General features: G+C 38.7%; 1 protein-coding gene across 4 annotated transcripts in view; it reads left to right on the top strand.

Annotated features, from left to right (window-relative positions):
* The first annotated feature begins 364 nt into the window (after window positions 1–364).
* Window positions 365–18,681, top strand: part of LIN9 (lin-9 DREAM MuvB core complex component) — an 81,742-nt gene continuing 63,425 nt past the window's right edge. For 2 of the 4 annotated variants that reach the window (XM_074222821.1, XM_074222820.1), the window contains exon 1: window positions 365–516. In XM_074222821.1, coding sequence (XP_074078922.1) covers window positions 438–516 — 79 coding nt within the window. In that variant the 5' untranslated portion in view covers window positions 365–437. The remainder of the gene's footprint in view (window positions 517–18,681) is intronic. The other 2 variants (XM_074222819.1, XM_074222822.1) reach the window with 2 other exon arrangements.

Genomic DNA, 18,681 nt, shown 5'->3' with positions numbered 1-18,681 from the left:
CGGGCCGCCCCCGTATCCCTCCGGTCGGAGAACGAAGGCGGGGCCGGCCTGCGGGTCCTGGCTCCCGCGCTCCCGGAGGCCACCTGTCAGGGAGGAGACGCCGGCGCCGAGGCATCCGGGTGTCACCGGAGCCGTCATCTCCTCCCGCCCCGGCCCGGCCCGTGGGGGGAGGGGAGGCGAGCCGGAGGACGCGGAGGCGTCCGGGGCCCGGCTCGGCCGCCGGGGGGCCGCGGGGCGCCCCTCCCCTCCCCCGCCGCTTCCCGGGCCGGGCCGCCCCGCGCCCCCCCGCCCGGCTGGGCCTGCGCGGGCCGGCGCCGAGCCGGGGCCGCCGGGGCGGGCCAGCCAGTCCGGGCCAGCCAGTCCGGGCCAGCCAGTCCGGGCCAGCCAGTCCGCTCCCGCATTCGAACCTCCCTCGCAAAGGCGCTCCCCGCCCCACAATGCACCGCGGCGGCCAGCCTTTGAAAAAGCGGCGCGGCTCATTCAAGATGGCGGAGCTCGACCAGTTGCCTGACGAGAGTGAGTAGCGCCGCCGATCGCCCCCTCCCCCTCCTCCCCGCCGCGGGGCTGCCCCGGGCCCGGCCGGGGGCGGCGGCCTGCCCCGCGCCCCGGGGGCGTGCGGACCGCCGGACCCGCCGCCTCCCCGCCCCGGGGCGGCCGCCGCCGCCGCCTTTGTTATGGTGTCTCCGGTGCTGGCTGGTGCCGCCGGGGCGCCGGGACCGGAAACCGAGAGCCCGGGGGCCCGGGCCGGCGCCCCCTCCTCGGCCCCGGCCCGCGGCGGGGGAGGGGCGCTCCGGAGGCGGCCCCCGCGGGCCGAGTTGTGGAAGTCGCGGGTCCCGGGGCCGGGGCCGGGCCAGCCCCCCCCCCAGCCCCGCTTCCTGCCCCGGCCCCCGCCCTGGCCTCCCGGTCACCCGTGACTCCTCCCCGCCCCCCCCCGCAGGGCAGCCGGGTGGGGTGGCCACCCCAGTGGGAACGTTTCCGTGTCAGGGCCCGGCCCCTTCCCCGGCCGCGCAGGTGGCACAGGTGGCCGCCCCCCGCCCCGCCCCGCCGCGCCGCGCGTGGGTCCGTGCGGCCCCGGCCCGGAGTTCGGTGTCCGCACGCCGAGGCGCCGCGGACCGCGCCTGACACATTGTATCCAGATGCGGGCGTCCTCCGCGCCGGGCACCTCTCATGCAGAGATGTGCGGAATGTCCTCATTCATGAATTCCTCCTGTAAATGGGTAGTGTTGCCATGCGAACAGACCGCCGTCCCTGACGGATGTGCCATCCAGCCGGTTGGTTACAATGACCATTCCTGAAGGATTTTCTCCTTTTATATCGGTCAGCATTGATTAAGCGCTCGCAGCGTGCCGGGCACTTGGGTAAGAGTTAGCATACAAAGAAACAGTCCCTGTTCTCAAAGAGCTCGCCGTCTGATGTCATGGAGAGACCATGCAAACAAACAAGTAAGTTATCCACAGGGAAAATCAAGCATGATAAAATCTCAGTCGCTTTTAGAAAACAGTGCACAAAGCAAATGGACTCGAGAAAAAAGGAAATTGTTGAATGTCTTCTTTTTCTTTAGGTGGACCCTTAGATTTTTTTTTATGTATTTATAGAAAAAGGTCACAGGTTCTATGAATTTAGTAACTCCACTGAAATGATATAAAAAAGTTAAATTAGGAAAATTGTATTAGTATTTACATAGGTTTTAGAATTTCTACAGACAAGTGCTTGTGGCATTGCCAAAGTATTTTTGTAAATCCTTGTTTCAAGAATATATCGCCTGGGGGCAGCTAGGTGGCGCAGTGGATAGAGCACCAGCTCTAGAGTCAGGAGTACCTGAGTTCAAATCAAGCCTCAGACACTTAATAATTTACCTAGCTGTGTGGCCTTGGGCAAGCCGCTTAACCCCATTGCCTTGCAAAAAAAAAAAACCTTAAAAAAAAAGAAGAATATATATCACCTGGGTTACCATTTTCATTGCAATTCAGATGTTCTAGAATAAGGGGATTTTTATCATCTGAAAATAATGTATTTTTCCCTTAACCTCAATGCTATTTTTGTGTTTCTTTTAACTCATAAAAGTCTGTCTCTCTCTAAATATATATATATATATATATATATACTGAAAACGGGAACTATTTCCATTTGGATTACATTAATTGATGATTTATTTTATGTATTCAATAGATAAATATATTTATATCTATCAACACACTTTGCTAGAAGGGTTTGTAAAGTGGTATAAAGCATGGTTCTTCATAGAATCATGTGTCAGAGGTGAAGGACAACTTAGAAACCATACAGTTCAGTTCTTTAATTTGACAGACAAGGAAACCAAGACACAAAAATAAAGGGACAGGGCAGCTAGGTGGCACAGTGGATAGAGCACTGGCCCTGGAGTCAGGAGGACCTGAGTTCAAATCCGACCTCAGGCACATAATAATTACCTAGCTGTGTGGCCTTGGGCAAGCCACTTAACCCCATTGCCTTGCAAAAAAAAAAGAAATAAAGTTACTTGCTTAAGGTAACTTAAGTAGTTAGTAGCAGAGTAAGGACTTGAACCCAAGTCTTCTGACATCCATCTCAAGGAGTCAGAAAAATATATTGGAAAAGGATTTGTCAAAAGTATATGTATGTATATATAAGATTAAAGACCAGAGTAACTTAAATTCACTTAGGAAAAAAGTTATTTATTTGTGAGACATGGCATTGGTACAATTTGACTATATACTGAAGTGTGATAAATGGTATGTTTTTGGTGTAGCATTGAAAGGCATTGATTAAATCTTTATAGGAATTTTGAATTGTTTGAGTGCCAGTCTGAAAGTGTCTGCATCTGTGAATTGAGGGATTGAATTAGATGAGATGATCTCCCAAGTTTCTTCTAGTTCTAAAATCCTATAATTTAAGTTAATATTTTTTCCATGCCATTCATGACCTCAAAGTGCTTACAATCTAACTGATTATCTCTAAGAGCATAACACTATTTGATAAGTGACATTTTGAAAGCAATTTGGAGCACAGTTCGTAGGCTTTTTTTATATACCATTTCTAGTTCATTGTTACTTATTACACATAAAATTAATGAAATTAATACTAAAACAGTATAAAAGATTCTGCTGAGAAATTTAGTTTATTTCAGGCTCATAGATAAATAAAACTATGTACAATTCCACAGTCTCCCCTGTCTTTATCAATACAGCCCTTTACTTTTCTGTATCTTTTTTTTAGATTTTTGCAAGGCAATGGGGTTAAGTGACTTGCCCAAGGCCACACAGCTAGGTAATCATTAAGTGTGTGAGTTCAGATTTGAACTCAGGTCCTCCTGACTCCAGGTCCAGTGCTCTATCAACTGAGCCACCTAGCCACCCCATAGCCCTTTACTCTTAATTCCATCTTTTATCAACCAAGGTCTCATTATTTGGTGGGTAATCATTTTGTCATTGTTCGTTTGTATCCAAGACTCTTGTGACCCCATTTGGGTTTTTTTTTTTTCGAAAAAATACTAGAATGGTTTACCATTTCCTTCTCCAGCTCATTTTACAGATGAGGAAATCAAGGTAAAACAGGGTTAAGTGACTTGAATGAGATCATACAGCTAGTAAGGTCAGATTTGAACTCAGGAAGACAAGTTAGTTATCAAAAATAATAAAAGACTGAACTTCTCATTTCTATTTGGAGTGCTACCTGATTTCCATAAATAACAGATTGTGATTTCTATGGTTACTTTAATATTTGAGTAGATCTCATAGGTACAATTGATCCCAGAACCTTCTCATCCTATATATATTTCTTTTCACTATATATGACAAAAAAAATTTTTTTAAAGAAATTTTCTTTACCATTTCTTTTTTTTTAGGTTTTTTTTTTTTTTGCAAGGCAAATGAAGTTAAGTGGCTTGCCCAAGGCCACACAGCTAGGTAATTATTAAGTGTCTGAGGTCAGATTTGAGCTCAGGTACTCCTGACTTCAGGGCCAGTGCTCTATCCACTGTGCCACCTAGCAGCCCCTTTACCATTTCTTTAAACTTTTTTTTGGTAGAAAGAATATATTTTATTCTGGAATTATGCACATATTACCACTAATAATAATAATAATAATAATAATAAACTTTTAAACAATAATCACACGACTTAAATGACAGAATATCTGATTTGGCAGATGGAGAAACAGTTTATCCCAGCAGTTAAAAAAGGAATGGAAACATGTATTTTAGAGGAAATAATCACAGAAACTAAAAAGACTGGAGTAATAAGAGTAAGGAAGGTAGGATAATAAGGACCACATAGCTAAGCCAAAACATTTCTCTGCAGATTTGCCTCCTTCTCTTTTCATGTGAACTCTCCATTCCAACCAAGCCTATCTTTCTACTGTCCCTTAATCACACTGTCATTACTCTCCCTTATGTTTTCCTTCACTTTAGAGTCGTCCCCCCTTCTGCTTATTTAAGTACTACATATTCTTGGCCCAACTCAACTTTTAGATCATTCATTCATTTAACAGGTAGATGTTTTTATTGAGAATATGTTGTATACATTCCATTTTGCCAGGTCCAGGTCCTGTGAGGAATATGAAGAAGATTCCTGTTTTCAAGACAACAATAGAATCATATGTATTATCAAGGGAGAAAAATATTAACATGTAAAAAATTAATTGACAATATTATATATTTCATGGAAGCATATGATTAAAATCAAATGAATGATGTGTTAAAACTTGTAAGAAGGATGAATCTGCAATGATCAAGGAAGTCTTAATAGTGGAAGCAAGTCTGAATTGGATAGGAAGGATCTGTATGTGAAGAGAAGACACAGGGCATTCTGGGCCAGGGAAGCAGCATAAACAAAGATGAGCAAGTACGTGATGTGAGTAGGCCAATCTATTTGGAACAGGCACTTCTGAGAATGGAATTAAAGTATTTTTTTTAAACTGTAAGGGACCTTGGAGAGAGTTTTTTAGTTCAAATCGTGTCATTTTATAGTTGATGAAACTGAATCTTAGGTTTTGATGTATTAAGGACATAGTTACTTCATAATGATATTATAGATGTAAAGCTAGAAGGGATCTCAGATATTATGTAGTATAAGCCCCTTCATTATACAACTAAGGAATCTTGAGATCCAGAGAAGGGTGACTTGGCCCAGGTTATGCAGGTAGGAAGCTGATAGAGCTGGATTTTAAACCTAGGTTCTCAGACTAATCCAAGAATATTACTGGAAGCTAGTTTCCTACCTGGGGCAGCTAGATGGTGCTGTGGACAGAATGCCAGGCCTGGAGTCAAGATGACTCATCTTCCTGAGTTAAAATATGACATCAGACACTAGACTCTGGACAAGTCACTTAACCCTATTTGCCTTGGTTTCCTCATCTGTAAAATGAGCTGGAGAAGGAAATGGCAAACCATTCCAAGAAAGCCCCAAATGGGTTCAGAAGAGTTGGTCACTATTGAAAAATTGGTTTCCTACAGTTGATCTTCCACTTTGTATTAACCTACTCTGTTTAAGTACAAGTACAGAAACAGTTTAAAAATTTACATGTATAACTACACATCATCAAATATACGTTAGCTCAGAGATGTAGTAGAAGCTTAGCTGAGGAGAATCATAGCATCATAGATTTCTAGAAAGAGCTGGAAAGGATCTCAGAGGCCTTCTAATCCAACCCAACAAATGGTGAGAAAAAACAATACAGAACTGCAGTGCATTCAAAAGAACAATAGATTTGGAGTTAGAGGCTAGTTAAGGAATTTGCCCATTGTCACATAGATAGCAAATGACAGGTAGGATTTGAACTCAAGTTCTCAGATTCCAGAGCTATGCTTGATTCTATAATGTACTGAAAGAATCACAGATTGTATGGGGGAGGAACTCAAAGAGAGGGGAAAGGAGAAGAAAATTATGAGAGAGAAATAGGAAAATAAAGAGAGAAATAGGAAGAAGGGGACCACAGGGAAAGGAGCCCAGCCCTGGGAAGGGATTTCTTGAGGAGGCAGGGTTCTAGGTCTGGCTATTTAGAGGCCGTTTGTAATTCCTAGGAGTTTCATATTAGGACCCAGAAGTTTTCCAATTTAGACTTCCCACTATCCCCTCAGACTAATCCCTGACTACCCCCCCCACTCCCCCACCCCCAGGCACAGGCTAAGACTCCTTTGAACTTCCCCAGCTAGAACCTATTCTTGATCCTGAGGATAGTAATAAGGAAAGCTACCCATAAAGCCTGGGTTACAAAAGTTTTTGGGGAATGTGGTAGATTGGAAAGGTAAAATCACAGGTGGAGATAAAAGTGACTTCAGGTCATATCATTGGACCTGTATCTGAACAGAAATTCTAGTATCTCTTATAGGTGGTAATCCAATTTCTACTAAAGGGTCAATGAAGGGAAAACTACTTTTTAAGGTAGCTGACTAAATTTTGGGACAACTCTTAATTATTATTCAAGTCATTATAACCTTACTATGCCCTCCAGTCTCTCCTCAACTCGGTTCTTTCCCAGGCTATGACACCTGCACTGTCTAGACTCTTCTTTCTCCATTTGAATCTCTTGATTAATCAGTTCAGTTCTACACCATCTTCTTTTCTTGAATCTTTGCCCTCTTAACTTATTACCATACTTCATCTGCCAAGTCTCAGCCTTAGATAACTCTCACCATCCTTGATTTTGCTTGCTGCTGAATGAAGCTTGGAGAAAATCATGAAAGCATACTGACTGGATCTACTCGGAAGTTTTATGTTTCTAGGTCCTTGTTGCAGCAAGGCAATCCTTTAAACCTTCCTAAAAGATTCACTAATCACTCAACACTGCAACTTTTCCAAACCTTTTCAGCCTTTCTCCTGGTTCCTCTCCTTTCCCCCAAGCTGAGAACAATGAAAACGCCATTCCTTCTTCACCCTCTCACTCAGATCGTTCCTCCTAAGGGGTTAACTATCTTAATGCATTCTCTTTATTACTCTCAGGTTCTCTTCTCCCTCTATACCATTTCTCTTGGTCATTTCATCAGCTCCCATGGATTTATCATCTCTAGGCAGATGATTCTTAGTCTGTTTAACTTCTCTCCTGACCTCCAGACTCACATCTTCACTTACATCTGCCTAATGGGCACCTCAAACCTGAAGTCTCATAAGTATCTTAAATACAACATGTCCAAAATTGAACTCATGATCTTTCCCCCCAAATTCTCCCCTCTTTTTAAGTTATCTATTACTGTTAAGGGTATTACTATTCCAGTTGCCCAGACTTGCCACATAAGTGTCACTCTCTACTTTTCTTTTTACCTCCATATCCATTTGGTTGCCAAGTCCTACCAATTCTAACTTTGTTACAACTCTTAGGTATTTCCCCTTTCTCTTCTCTGACACTGAAACTATCTTGCAAGCCCTCATCATCTGATGTACTTGGACTACTGAAATAGATTGCTGATTATTCTTCCTGCCTCAAGTCTCTCCTTACTCCAACTTCCTCTCAGCTATCAAATGGATCTTACTATAGTTCAAAACTGACCATGTCACTTCCCTTCTCCATAAGCTCCAGTATCTCTCTGTCAACTTCAGGATCAATCTAAAATTCTGTTTGCCATTTAAAACCCTTCACAACCTTTCTACTCTTCTTACACCTTACTCCCCTTCATGTAGTTTACAGTTCAGTGACATTGGTCTTGCTCAAGACACTCATCTTCTAAATCTGCATTTTTACTGACTGTGACCCATGCTTAGAGTGATTCCCCCCCCTTTATCTCTGCCTCCTGGCTTCTTTCAAATCTCAATTAAAATACCAACTTCAGCAAGAAGCCTTTGCCAGTTCCCCCCAATACTCATTCCTTTCCAGTGTGTTAATCTCGTTTATTCTGTTATCTATGTGTTGTCTTCTCCATTATAAGGTACTTAAAGGTAAGGTCTGATATCTTCTTTTTAACTTTGGGGCTTAGCATAATGCTTTAGCACATATAACAGATGCTTAATAAATGTTTCTGGACTTGATCGTACCTTCCTAGTCTTGTACTTATGCCTTTTCTATCTTCCATAGTTGTTAGTGATCTATTTTCCCTTATTACTTTTGTTACTTATCTGTGAGCTTGTATCTGACCCATAATGAAATGTAAGTTCTTTGTGGGTAGGAACTGTTAAATTTTTTTCTTTCTATCTACAATCTCAAGCACGGTGCCTCTCATGTTAGTATTGAACTATAATTTTATGTTAATATATGGAACTCCATATATGTTCTGTTTATCTTTCTTGACCTCTCTGAAACTTTTTACATTGAAAACTATCCTCCTGGGTTTTCAGACACTACTCACTTATTGTTCTTCTACCTGTTGACCCACTTCTCTGTGCCTTTTGCAGGTCGTAGTTCTGTTCCGAACTTCTTTTTTCTTTCTCTTTGCTTTCTATTATTAATTGGGTTTTCATGGGTTCAGTTCTCATATATATGCAGTTGATTTCCAAATAAACATGTCCATCTCTTTTTTCTCTCTTGCTTGGTCCTCAGTCCAACATTATCAACTATCTATTGGATATTTTCACCTGAATGATTAAAACAAAACTCTTTTTTAATTTGCCTATTTCTGTTGAGGTTTTCAAATTTGAGGTCATGTGTTCTTCCCTGTCTGGTATGTAATCTTGTTGATTCTACTTCTGCAACATTACTTACATCCATCCTTTTGTCTTCTCATATGACACACTTTCATCCATCCCTTTCTCTCTATTGATGTGACTACTAGCCTAGGTAAGCCTTTCAAAATAACTGCTTGATACATTGGAGAACTGGATTTGGAGTCAGTAATAGTTTTTAATCTCAGCTCTGCTCCTAATTTCTTGTGAGACCTTGGTTGAATCACTTAACTAGCCTCAGTTTTCTGGTCTTTAAAGTGAGTGTGTTAAAACTAGGTGACCCTAGAGGTCCCTTCCTCCCACTCTACATCTGTAATCTTTACAGATTCACTTCATATTACCCCTCCTCATGGTTTCTGTGGTACAAAAAACTGACCTGTTTGCTCTCCTGTGTACAATCACTTTTCTGCTCCAGAAACAGGCTTTCTCCTCTTCCTAGAATGCTCTTTCTCTTTAACTTCTCTTGGAATTTCTTCAAGGCTTAATTCAAGTATGAGCTCCTGCAGGAGGCTTTTCCTGACCCTTCCCCGAAGTTCTTAATGCCTCAGTTTGTATGCCCTTCCTTCCCAAAATTACTTTGTATTTATTTTCCACATACTTGTGAACACATTGTTCCTCCCATCCCCAGAAAAATCTAAATTTCTTTGAGTGCAGGGACTGCTCATTGTTATCTTTGTATTCTTTGCACCTGGCAAACTACCTGCAGTAGTCAGTCAGTAAGCATTTATTAAGTGCCTTCTAATGTGTCAGTGATCTTGGATACAAAGAAAGGCAAAAATAAATTCTCCTCTCAAAAAGCACTCACAGTCAGATGAGGAAAACAACATGGAAACAGCATGTTCAGACAAGGTAGATCAGGAAAAATTGGTAATAATTTTAGAAGGTAGTAAGATTAAAGAAAATCTTGTCAAAAGGAATTCTTAATAAATGTTTGTTGAATTAAATTATATTGAAAACTTCCTTTACCCAGTGCATATTAGCAATTCTTTTCTAACTTAAAGTCTTAAGAGATATGACTAAGAAATAGAGATGGAGTCAAATGAAGAGATTTGTCTTGGGTCACATTACTTGTATGTAACAGAGGTAATATTTGAACCTTTCTTCCATATCCTCCAGTATCCCCCTTTATCTCTTCTGCCCTTTGTGGGTAGTAAACTTCTTTCAGTCATGCTACAATAGGTGCCAATCCTTTCTCTGCTCTTGATTTTTCTTAGACCCATTATAATCTGGCTTCTAATTTCATCATTCCACCACAATTTCTCCAAAGTTAGCAGTGACCTTTTAATTGCCAAATCCAGTGGTCTTTTTTGGATCCATATTCTTCTTGACTTCTTTGCTGCCCTTGATACTGGTGAGCATCGTCTTTGCTACTTTCTTTTCTCTGAGATTTGGGACATCACTCATGCTTTTCCTCCTACCCATTGCTTTTATAGATCATCATCCAACTCACATTCTTGAACCATCACAGAATTCTGTCCTGGACTTTCTTCTCTTTTTTCCCAGACTACTTTACTTGATGATCTCTTCAGCTCTCATGGTTTTAATTTTCTTCTCTATGCTGATTATTCTCAAATCTACTTATCCTACCTTATCTCTGTTGACTTCCAGTCTCACATCATCAGTTGTCTTTCAGACATCTCAAAACTGGATGGCTGGTAGACAGTTTTAAAATAAGTTTTTCTTGATATTTTCTGTTTCTTATATCCCCTTAATTATTCCAAATATCTGTTGCCCTCCCCCTCCTAGAGAGCCATTCTATATGACAATTTTAATAGACATCTTAGACTCTACATGTCCCTGTTAAAACTCTTACCTTCTTCCCAGTTCCCTAAACTCACAATCCTCTACCCTTTCCTCCGCACCCCCCCATGCTCCCACCTGATCTGTTCCAAGGACTGCCTCATTACCTCATACTTAGACTTTTAAGATACTGTGTTGGTGGGTCAGCCTGCCTCAATTCTTTCCCTCTCCAAAACATCCTCTGGTCATATACCACTTCTTAAAGTGTAGGCTTCTCATGGAGTTGAGCCTACTCAGGAAACTCCATTGACTTCCTGTCCTCCAGGATCAAATACAAAGTCCACTGGGGTTCAAAAACTTTCATAACCAACCTCCCCACCCCCCCTACTTTTCTAGTCTTCTTATACTATATTCTTCCCCATGTACTTGTCAATCCAGTATCACAGGTCTGCTTACTGAATCACAAACAAGAAATGTCATTTCTTTGCCCTGGACATTTCCCTGCCTCCACATCTGAATGCTTTTTGTCTCCTCATCTCTGTTTCATTTGCCTCCTTCAAACCCCACCAAAAATCCTTGCCGCTGTAGAAAACATTTCCAAAACAGCTCCTTTTAATTCTAGGGCTTCCCTCTGTTAATTATTTTCTATTTCCCTCGTTTATAGATTTCAGTATATATTTGTTGTTTGGTTGTGAATTCCTGGGGGGGGGGGGTATGGATCATCTTTTGCCTCTTTGTATCTCTGGCCCCTTAGCACAGTACCTGACTTATAGTAAACTATTAATCAATATTTATGGGCTGACTTCCTGAATCCAAGGTCTACCTCCAATACCTCCAATACTCCAATAAAGTTCTGCCTCCTGACTTGACACATAGTAGGATCTCAATAAATGTTGGTCAAATTGAATTATGCAGTGTTTTGTTTTGATTTTAAACATAAGTGTTTACAGGGGTCCTGGTCAGTTTCATTTAATAAATTAGCAGCATGGTACATTGGGCAGAATTTTGTCTTTGGATTCAGAAAACTTGGTTTCCGATCCCAGCATTGCCATTTACTTTGCCATTTATTTCTGTGAGCATAGTCGAGCCATTTAAATCATTCTTGACCTCAGTTTCTGCAACTCTAAAATGAGGCAGTTGACCCAAATGGGTCTAATCCAATCTAATCCAATAAATTGATTTTACATGTTAATCTATCATTCTAGGGTGTTTTTTTTTGAATTATGACTTGACTGTCATCTAACATATTAGCTATCAGCCCAACTTTTTCCTCATCTTGCAAACTTGAAAAGCTGTTAAAAGCATCTATTAATCAGGGTAGTGAATTTGAAAGTCAAGAAGGCCTGAGTTCAAGTCCTGCCTCTCATACTCCCTAGTCATATGATCCTGGATGATTTTCTTAACCTCTCAGCCTCAGTTTCTTCATTTCTATAATAGGGATTAGGAGACTGGAGCTCTGATTTCTTTGATATAAGGGATTCACAAGTTAAGGGAACTCCCTCAAACCAGGCAGGTGGATACATTCTCTGTAACTTGTAGACTTTATTGCTTAGAGTGCTGGGAAGTTAAGTGACTTTCCCACGAGGATATCACTTAATCTCTAGAATCCTTCATATATAAAGTGAAAACAATAATACCTGTAGTACCTATATTTCAGGGTTGTTATGAGAATCAAATGAGATTTTTTTTATGCTCTCTGCAGAACTTAAAGCAGTTATTCTTCTGTACTTAACCATGTTTAGTATGTCTCAGCTCTCTGCTTGAATCAGTTAACAAGCATTTATTAAATGCTTACTCTTTATGTACTGGACACCATAACAAGCTTTTGGGAAATACAAAGAAAAATGAAACAATTTTTGTTCCCAATAAGTTTACTCTGATTCAGTGACACTGGATACCCTTCTGTTCTTCAAACAAGATACTTCTTTGAACCTGCTTAACATTTTCATTCTCTACTCTCCTATGCCTGGAATATTCTGATTCTTCATCTCTAACTTCTGACTTCCTTTAAGTCCCAACTAAAATCTCACCTTCTACAGGAAGCCTATCCTGATTCCTCTTAATTTTAAAACCCTCCTCTTCATTATTTTGAATTTATCTTGTACATAAGATGATTGTATAGTTGTTTTCATGTTGTTTCCCCCATTAGATTGTGAGTTCCTTGAGAGCAGGAGTGTTTGTTTTTTTTAACCTTTCTTTGTATTTGTAGCCCCTGAAACAAAGTCTGTCATGTAGGAGGCAGTTAAATGTTTATTGATAGACTGTTAGAGGAAAGGACATCTAAATTAATAATTGTACACAAAATAGAGAGAATGCTTTAATTTGAACTCTGAGCCCATTAGTTCTCTGTAGTCATCACTGTATTATCAGAGTTGCTAAATCTTTCACATTTGATTGTCCTTACAATGTTGCTGTTACTGTGTAATTTTTTTTTTTTGGTTTTTGCAAGGCAGTAGTGGTGGTGGGGGCTGTGCTGTGTTAAGGGACTTGCCCAAGGTCACACAGCTAGTTAATTATTAAGTGTCTGAGGTTGTATTTGAACTCAGGTCCTACAGGCTCCAGGGTTGGTGCTTTACCCACTGCACTACCTAGCAGGCCCCTACTGTGCAAATTTTTTACCATGGTTCCACCAACATCAATTTATATCAATTCATACATATCTTCCCAAGTTTTTCTGAAACCTTCCCCTTCATTATTTCTTACAAAATAGTAGTATTCTATTACATCCATATACCACAATTTGTTCAGCTGTTCCTCAGTTGATAGATATCCCCTCAGTTTTTTTTGCCACCATAAAAAGAGCTGTTATAAATATTTTTGTACATACAGGTCCTGTTCCTTTTTTTTTTTGTCCCATTTCTTAGGTGCATAGACATAGTAAGCAGTATGACCAGATCATAGGTTATGCACAGTTTTATAGCCCTTTGAGGCTAGAATAGTTGAACTATTTTACAGTTCTACCAACAATTTTTCGTGAACTATTTTCCCATAATCCCTGCCACTATTTGTCATTTTTCTTTTCTGTCTGTCAGTCTAATGGGTGTTAGGTGGTACCTTAGAGTTGTTTTAATTTGTATTTTTCTAATTATTGATGATATAGAGTATTTATCGTATGACTAGTGATGGCCTTGGTTTCCTCTGAATATTGCCTTGACCATTTGTCAATTGGAGAACAGATCTAATTTCTATCAATTTTGTTTGATCTCTAAATATTCTCTGTATATATCAGAGAAACCTGTAAAATTGTTCCCCAATTTCCTATTTTTCTTCTAATTTTGACTTATGTATTTAAAAACTTTTAAATTTTATATAATCAAAATTATACATTTATCTTCTGTGAATTTTCTTATCTCTTGCTTAGTCACAAATTTTTCACCTATACACACATGTATGTATATGTGTGTGTGTATATATATATATATATATATATATTCATAGTCCTCTAATTTGCTTATAATATCACCCTTTGTGTCTAAAACATTTCCCTATTTTGAGCTTAATGTTTTTTTCAGTGTGAGAATATTAGTCTGTCCCTAATCCCTACTTTCTGCCAAACTATTTTTCAGTTTTTCTAGTAGCTTTTGTGAAACTGAGTTTTTGCCCCAATTATCTGGGATCAAATACCCTGATGCTCTGCTAATTTGCTTTGTCTATTGTGTACCTACTGTATTTCCCCATGAATAAGATGCACCTTAATTTTGGGGTCTGAAATTTTGAGCAATAATGCATTGCATAAAGTTATTGAACTCAAATTTTGTTTGTCATGAAATTCAAGCACCTTCTGCTCCTAGCTTTGTAGAATTCATTTCTGAATACATCTGGTCTTAGGGGGTTTTGGTTTTGTTTTTTTAGGGAACCCATTTATTGCTTATTCAGTTTTTTTTCTTTAAAGTAAAAGTTGTTTAAGCATTCTGTTTCTTCTCTTAATCTAATTCTATTAATCTATTAATCTAACAATAAATAAAAATTGTATTTTTTGTAAATATTTGCCCATATCATTTAGATTGTCAATTTAATTGACATCTGGTGGGGAAAGTAGTTTCTAATAATTCCTTTAATTTCATCTTCATTGATTGTTCATTCACCCATTCTATTTGTTATACTGACAATTGAGTTTTCTTGTTTTTAAAAATTAAATTAGTCAATACTTTATTTTATTTTTTTCCATAAAAACTCCCTTTTACTTTTATTTATTAATCAATGTGATGTTTTTATTAACTACATTTTTGCTTTATTTTGTTTTGAAGGACTTCTATTTTGGTGTTTAATTGAAGATTTTTAATTTGTTCTTTTTTGTAATTTTTTTAATTGCATCTACTCTTTCTTTTATTGATGTATGTAGAGAAAATTTTTCTTTTAAATACTTCTTTGTCTGCATCCCACAAATTTTGGTGTGTTGTCTTATTGTTATTATCTTCAACAAAATATTTTTTCTACTATTTGTTCTTTGCCCCACTCTTTATGAATTTTTATTTTTTTTACTTTATTTTTTTTACTTTTGGTTTTAGTTTTGGTTTTCTTTTTTGTTTGTTTTTGTTTTTTCAAGGCAAATGGGGTTAAGTGGCTTGCCCAAGGCCATACAGCTAGGTAATTATTAAATGTCTGAGACTGGATTTGAACCCAGGTACTCCTGACTCCAGGGCAGGTGCTTTATCCACTATGCCACCTGGTTGCCCCATGATTTTTTATTTTTGATTAATGTTTAATCTTTGCTTCAAAGTCCTTTTCTTGAAAATAATTTATATTTCATTATGGTCTGAAAAGGGCACATTTAATATTTTTGCATTTCTGTATTTGTGAGATTTTTGTGCCCTAAGATTGTTATTTTTTTTTTTTAATTTCAATTTTGTCTGATTCTTTGTGATCCCATTTGGGGTTTTCTTGTCAAAGATAGTAGAGTGGTTTTGCTATTTTCTTCACCTGTTACAGGTGAGGAAATTGAAGCAAATAGGGTTAAGTAACTTGCCCAGGATCACATAACTTATGAGTGTTTGAATTCAGGAAAATGGTTCTTCCTGAGTCCAGGCCCAGCAAACCCAGCGTGCTATCCATTGTACCACCTAATTGTTATCGTATATAATACATACATACAAACATACACCCACATGTTTTTTGTTTGTTGTTGTTGTTGTTTTGTTCCTGCTTTCAGTCAGTTCAGGTGACATTCAGGTTCAAATGTTGCTTGCTCTACCCTCTCCCCCATTTTCCCTTTCATTGTAAAAACTTTTCCTTGCTTCTTTTATGTGAATTAATTTTCCTCATTCTGCTTCTAACTTTTCCCTGCCCCCTCTCTCTTTCTAACCTTTCCATTCTTCTTTTGCGATCTTTACAACATAGTAGTTTTTTAACCTCATCCTCAATTTCCTCATTTGTTAAATAGTGATAATTAGAGAAGCTGTCTTAAGTAGACTTTTCTACCTGCTCTAATGATGATAAAATTTTTAGGGGTTACATATATCACCTTACCATATAGGAATGTCATCTGTTTAACCTTATAAAATTGCTTATAATTTCTCATTCATGTTAACTTTTTCATGTTTGTCTTGAGCCTTGTGATTGAATGTTAGGTTTTTCTCTACAGTTCTGATCTTTTCATCATGATTGCTCAAAAGTTTTCTACTCAGTTTTGCTGGACAACTTTTTGATTTTAATTCTAGCTAATATATTCCCAAGCCCTCTGCTCCATTATAATGTTAGCAGCTGTATCTTGTGTTATCCTGACTATGGTTCTGCAATATTTGAATTGTTTCTTTATGGTTATTTATAGTACTCTTCTTGACCTGGGAGCTCTGGAATTTTTTTTTAAGGATTTTGCAAGGCAAATGGGGTTAAGTGACTTGTCCAAGGCCACACAACTAGATAATTATTAAGTGTCTGAAGTCATTTTTGAACTCAGGTACTCCTAACTCTAGGGCTGGTGCTCTATCCACTGTGCCACCTAGCCGCCCCATGGAATTTGTTTTTAATAATCCTGGAAGTTTTCATTAGGAGGTGATTTTCAGCAGAGGTTTCATTCAATTTCTACTTTGCCTTCTAGTTCTAAGATATCTTTTCCTTTGTAATTTTTAAAAATATTATATTCTTTTTATGAGTGTTGCTTTTAGGGTACACAGTAATTCTTAAGTTATCTTTCCTTCATTAATTTTCCCTATAAGATATTTCACATTTTCTTATACTTCTTCATTCTTTTGACTTTGAGTTTTTAAAAATTTTTTTTGTCTCACTATCTCATTAGCTTTCACTTGAGCAGTTCTGATTTTAAAGGGATTATTTTTCTGTGTGTGTGTGTGTGTGTGTGTGTGTGTGTGTGTGTTTTGCGTGTTTGCAAGGCAATAGGGGTAAGTGGCTTACCCAAGGCCACACAGCTAGGTAATTAATAAGTGTCTGAGGCCAGATTTAAACTGAGGTACTCCTGACTCCAGGGCCAGTGCTCTATCCATTGCGCCATCTAGCCACCCCTTCTCAGTATATTTTGGAACCTCTTTTTACTATTTGGCTAAACCTGATTTTTTAAGTTCTTTTCTTCACTATTTTAAAAAATAGTATTTTTGTTTTTCCAATTATATATAAAAACAATGTTTAACAATCATTAAAAAAATTTTTAGCTCTAAATTTTCTTCCTCCCCAAAATGGTAAGCACTTTGATATAGGTTATATATGTGCAATTGTGTAAAACATTTCTATATTCGATATGTTGTCTTCATTGTTATTATGCCTCTTTTACCAAGCTGTTAATTCTTTTCATATTTCTCTTACATTGCTTTCATTTCTTTTCATAGTCTTCTATTGCTCTTATTTGAGTTTAAATACTTTTCTCTTTTATAAACAAAATCTCGTTTCATTAGCATTTCTAGGAATTCTTGTTGGGTTTCTATCCAATCTGTATTTTGTTTTGAGCTTGAATGTTTTCAAATCATTAACTTCTTGAGTATATATCTTGTGTTTCCCTGTCACCATAGTAAGGTTTTGGGTTTGTTTTGTTTTTTTAAATAGTCATGTTCTTTTTTGATTATTGCTTGTTTATCTATCTTATTTCTTGACTTTATACTTTATGTTTGAGTTTGGCTCTGATGACCTGGAAGAGGATGAGCTGAAATTCAGGCTTTCATGTCCTGCTGTTTTCACAGTTAAATCTGGAAGCGTGTAAATTTGGTTTTGTCAGCACCCTCCTAGTCTGTGCTCTGGTACTTACCCAAATAGGGCCCCTACTCCCTCTTAACTTATTTACTTATATCTTCCCAAGACTTTCAACCTGTGCTCAGATAGGGCCTCTGTTTTGTAGAGTCCCAGTTCCATAGCCAGTGGTGCTTCATGGGCACTTCAGGCCCTTTTCCACTCAAGTGCTTATCTGTTTCCATCCTATTCCATTTATTATAATACAGTAAGTCTGTTACATTCACAGTACTACATTTGTTCTTTTAAAAGCTGCTGCTGCCTAAAGTTACCATCAATGAGGAGTAGCATGATACAATGGAAGTGGCATTAACGGCTATTATTTGAATTTTAATCTCGGTTCTTATTGTTTCCAGATATATGACAGTAGGTCAGTTTTCTCTCATTTTTGTTTTCTTCATTTGTAAAATGGAATTGTTAATACTAGAATTTTTTTACATCATAGGAATGTGTTTTATAAGCCATAGAGTTTTCCATAAATGTGATTTTGTAATTACTAAAGTATACTTGTAATATATGATTTTGTCACATCCTTTCCATGATGAGGAATTATGGACCTTAGGCAGATTTGTAATTCTAGCCATTCTTTGATAATTTGCTTGATTCTGCCTCTGTTTCTTGGGATACAAGATTATCTTTGTCAAAACCAGCCACTCCACCTGTGAGAGCTCCCTGACTACTTATGGTGATGTAATGGACAGAGCATTGTATTTGGAGTGAAGAAGATTTAAATTCAAACATGGCCTCAAACTCATACTAGCTGTGTGTCTCTGGGCAAGTTAGCTGACCTCTGTCTACCTCAGTTTCCTCCTCAGTGCCCTCCTCCCAGCATTGTTATAAAGCTCAAATGAGACATTTGTTAAGCACTTAGCACAATAAATGCTTGTTCCCTCTTTTTCCTCCCTCCCTTCTTCTCTTCTTTTCTTGCGTGCTTGCTTCCTTCTAGTGTGGAGCTTGTGGAAGTTCTTTAGCAAGTCCAGGGGCTAACAATGCATTCTGCTTAACAGAATTGTAGTATATTAAAGATAATTTGGTACATTCATCTCAAGGTTATCGCTTGTTTTTTCATTGCTTTTGTAATCATTTGGTTTTGTCATTTAGGAACTGTTATAATGTCCTAATATCATACATCCTTCATAATTGTTTAGACAAAAGAACTGGGTCAAAGACTTTGATGAGACTT

This window comes from Macrotis lagotis, chromosome 2 (genome assembly GCF_037893015.1).
Source record: "Macrotis lagotis isolate mMagLag1 chromosome 2, bilby.v1.9.chrom.fasta, whole genome shotgun sequence".
Taxonomy (NCBI): Eukaryota; Metazoa; Chordata; class Mammalia; order Peramelemorphia; family Peramelidae; genus Macrotis; species Macrotis lagotis.
Note: the sequence above shows the minus strand (reverse complement) of the source record. Positions and strands in the feature narration are given on the sequence as shown.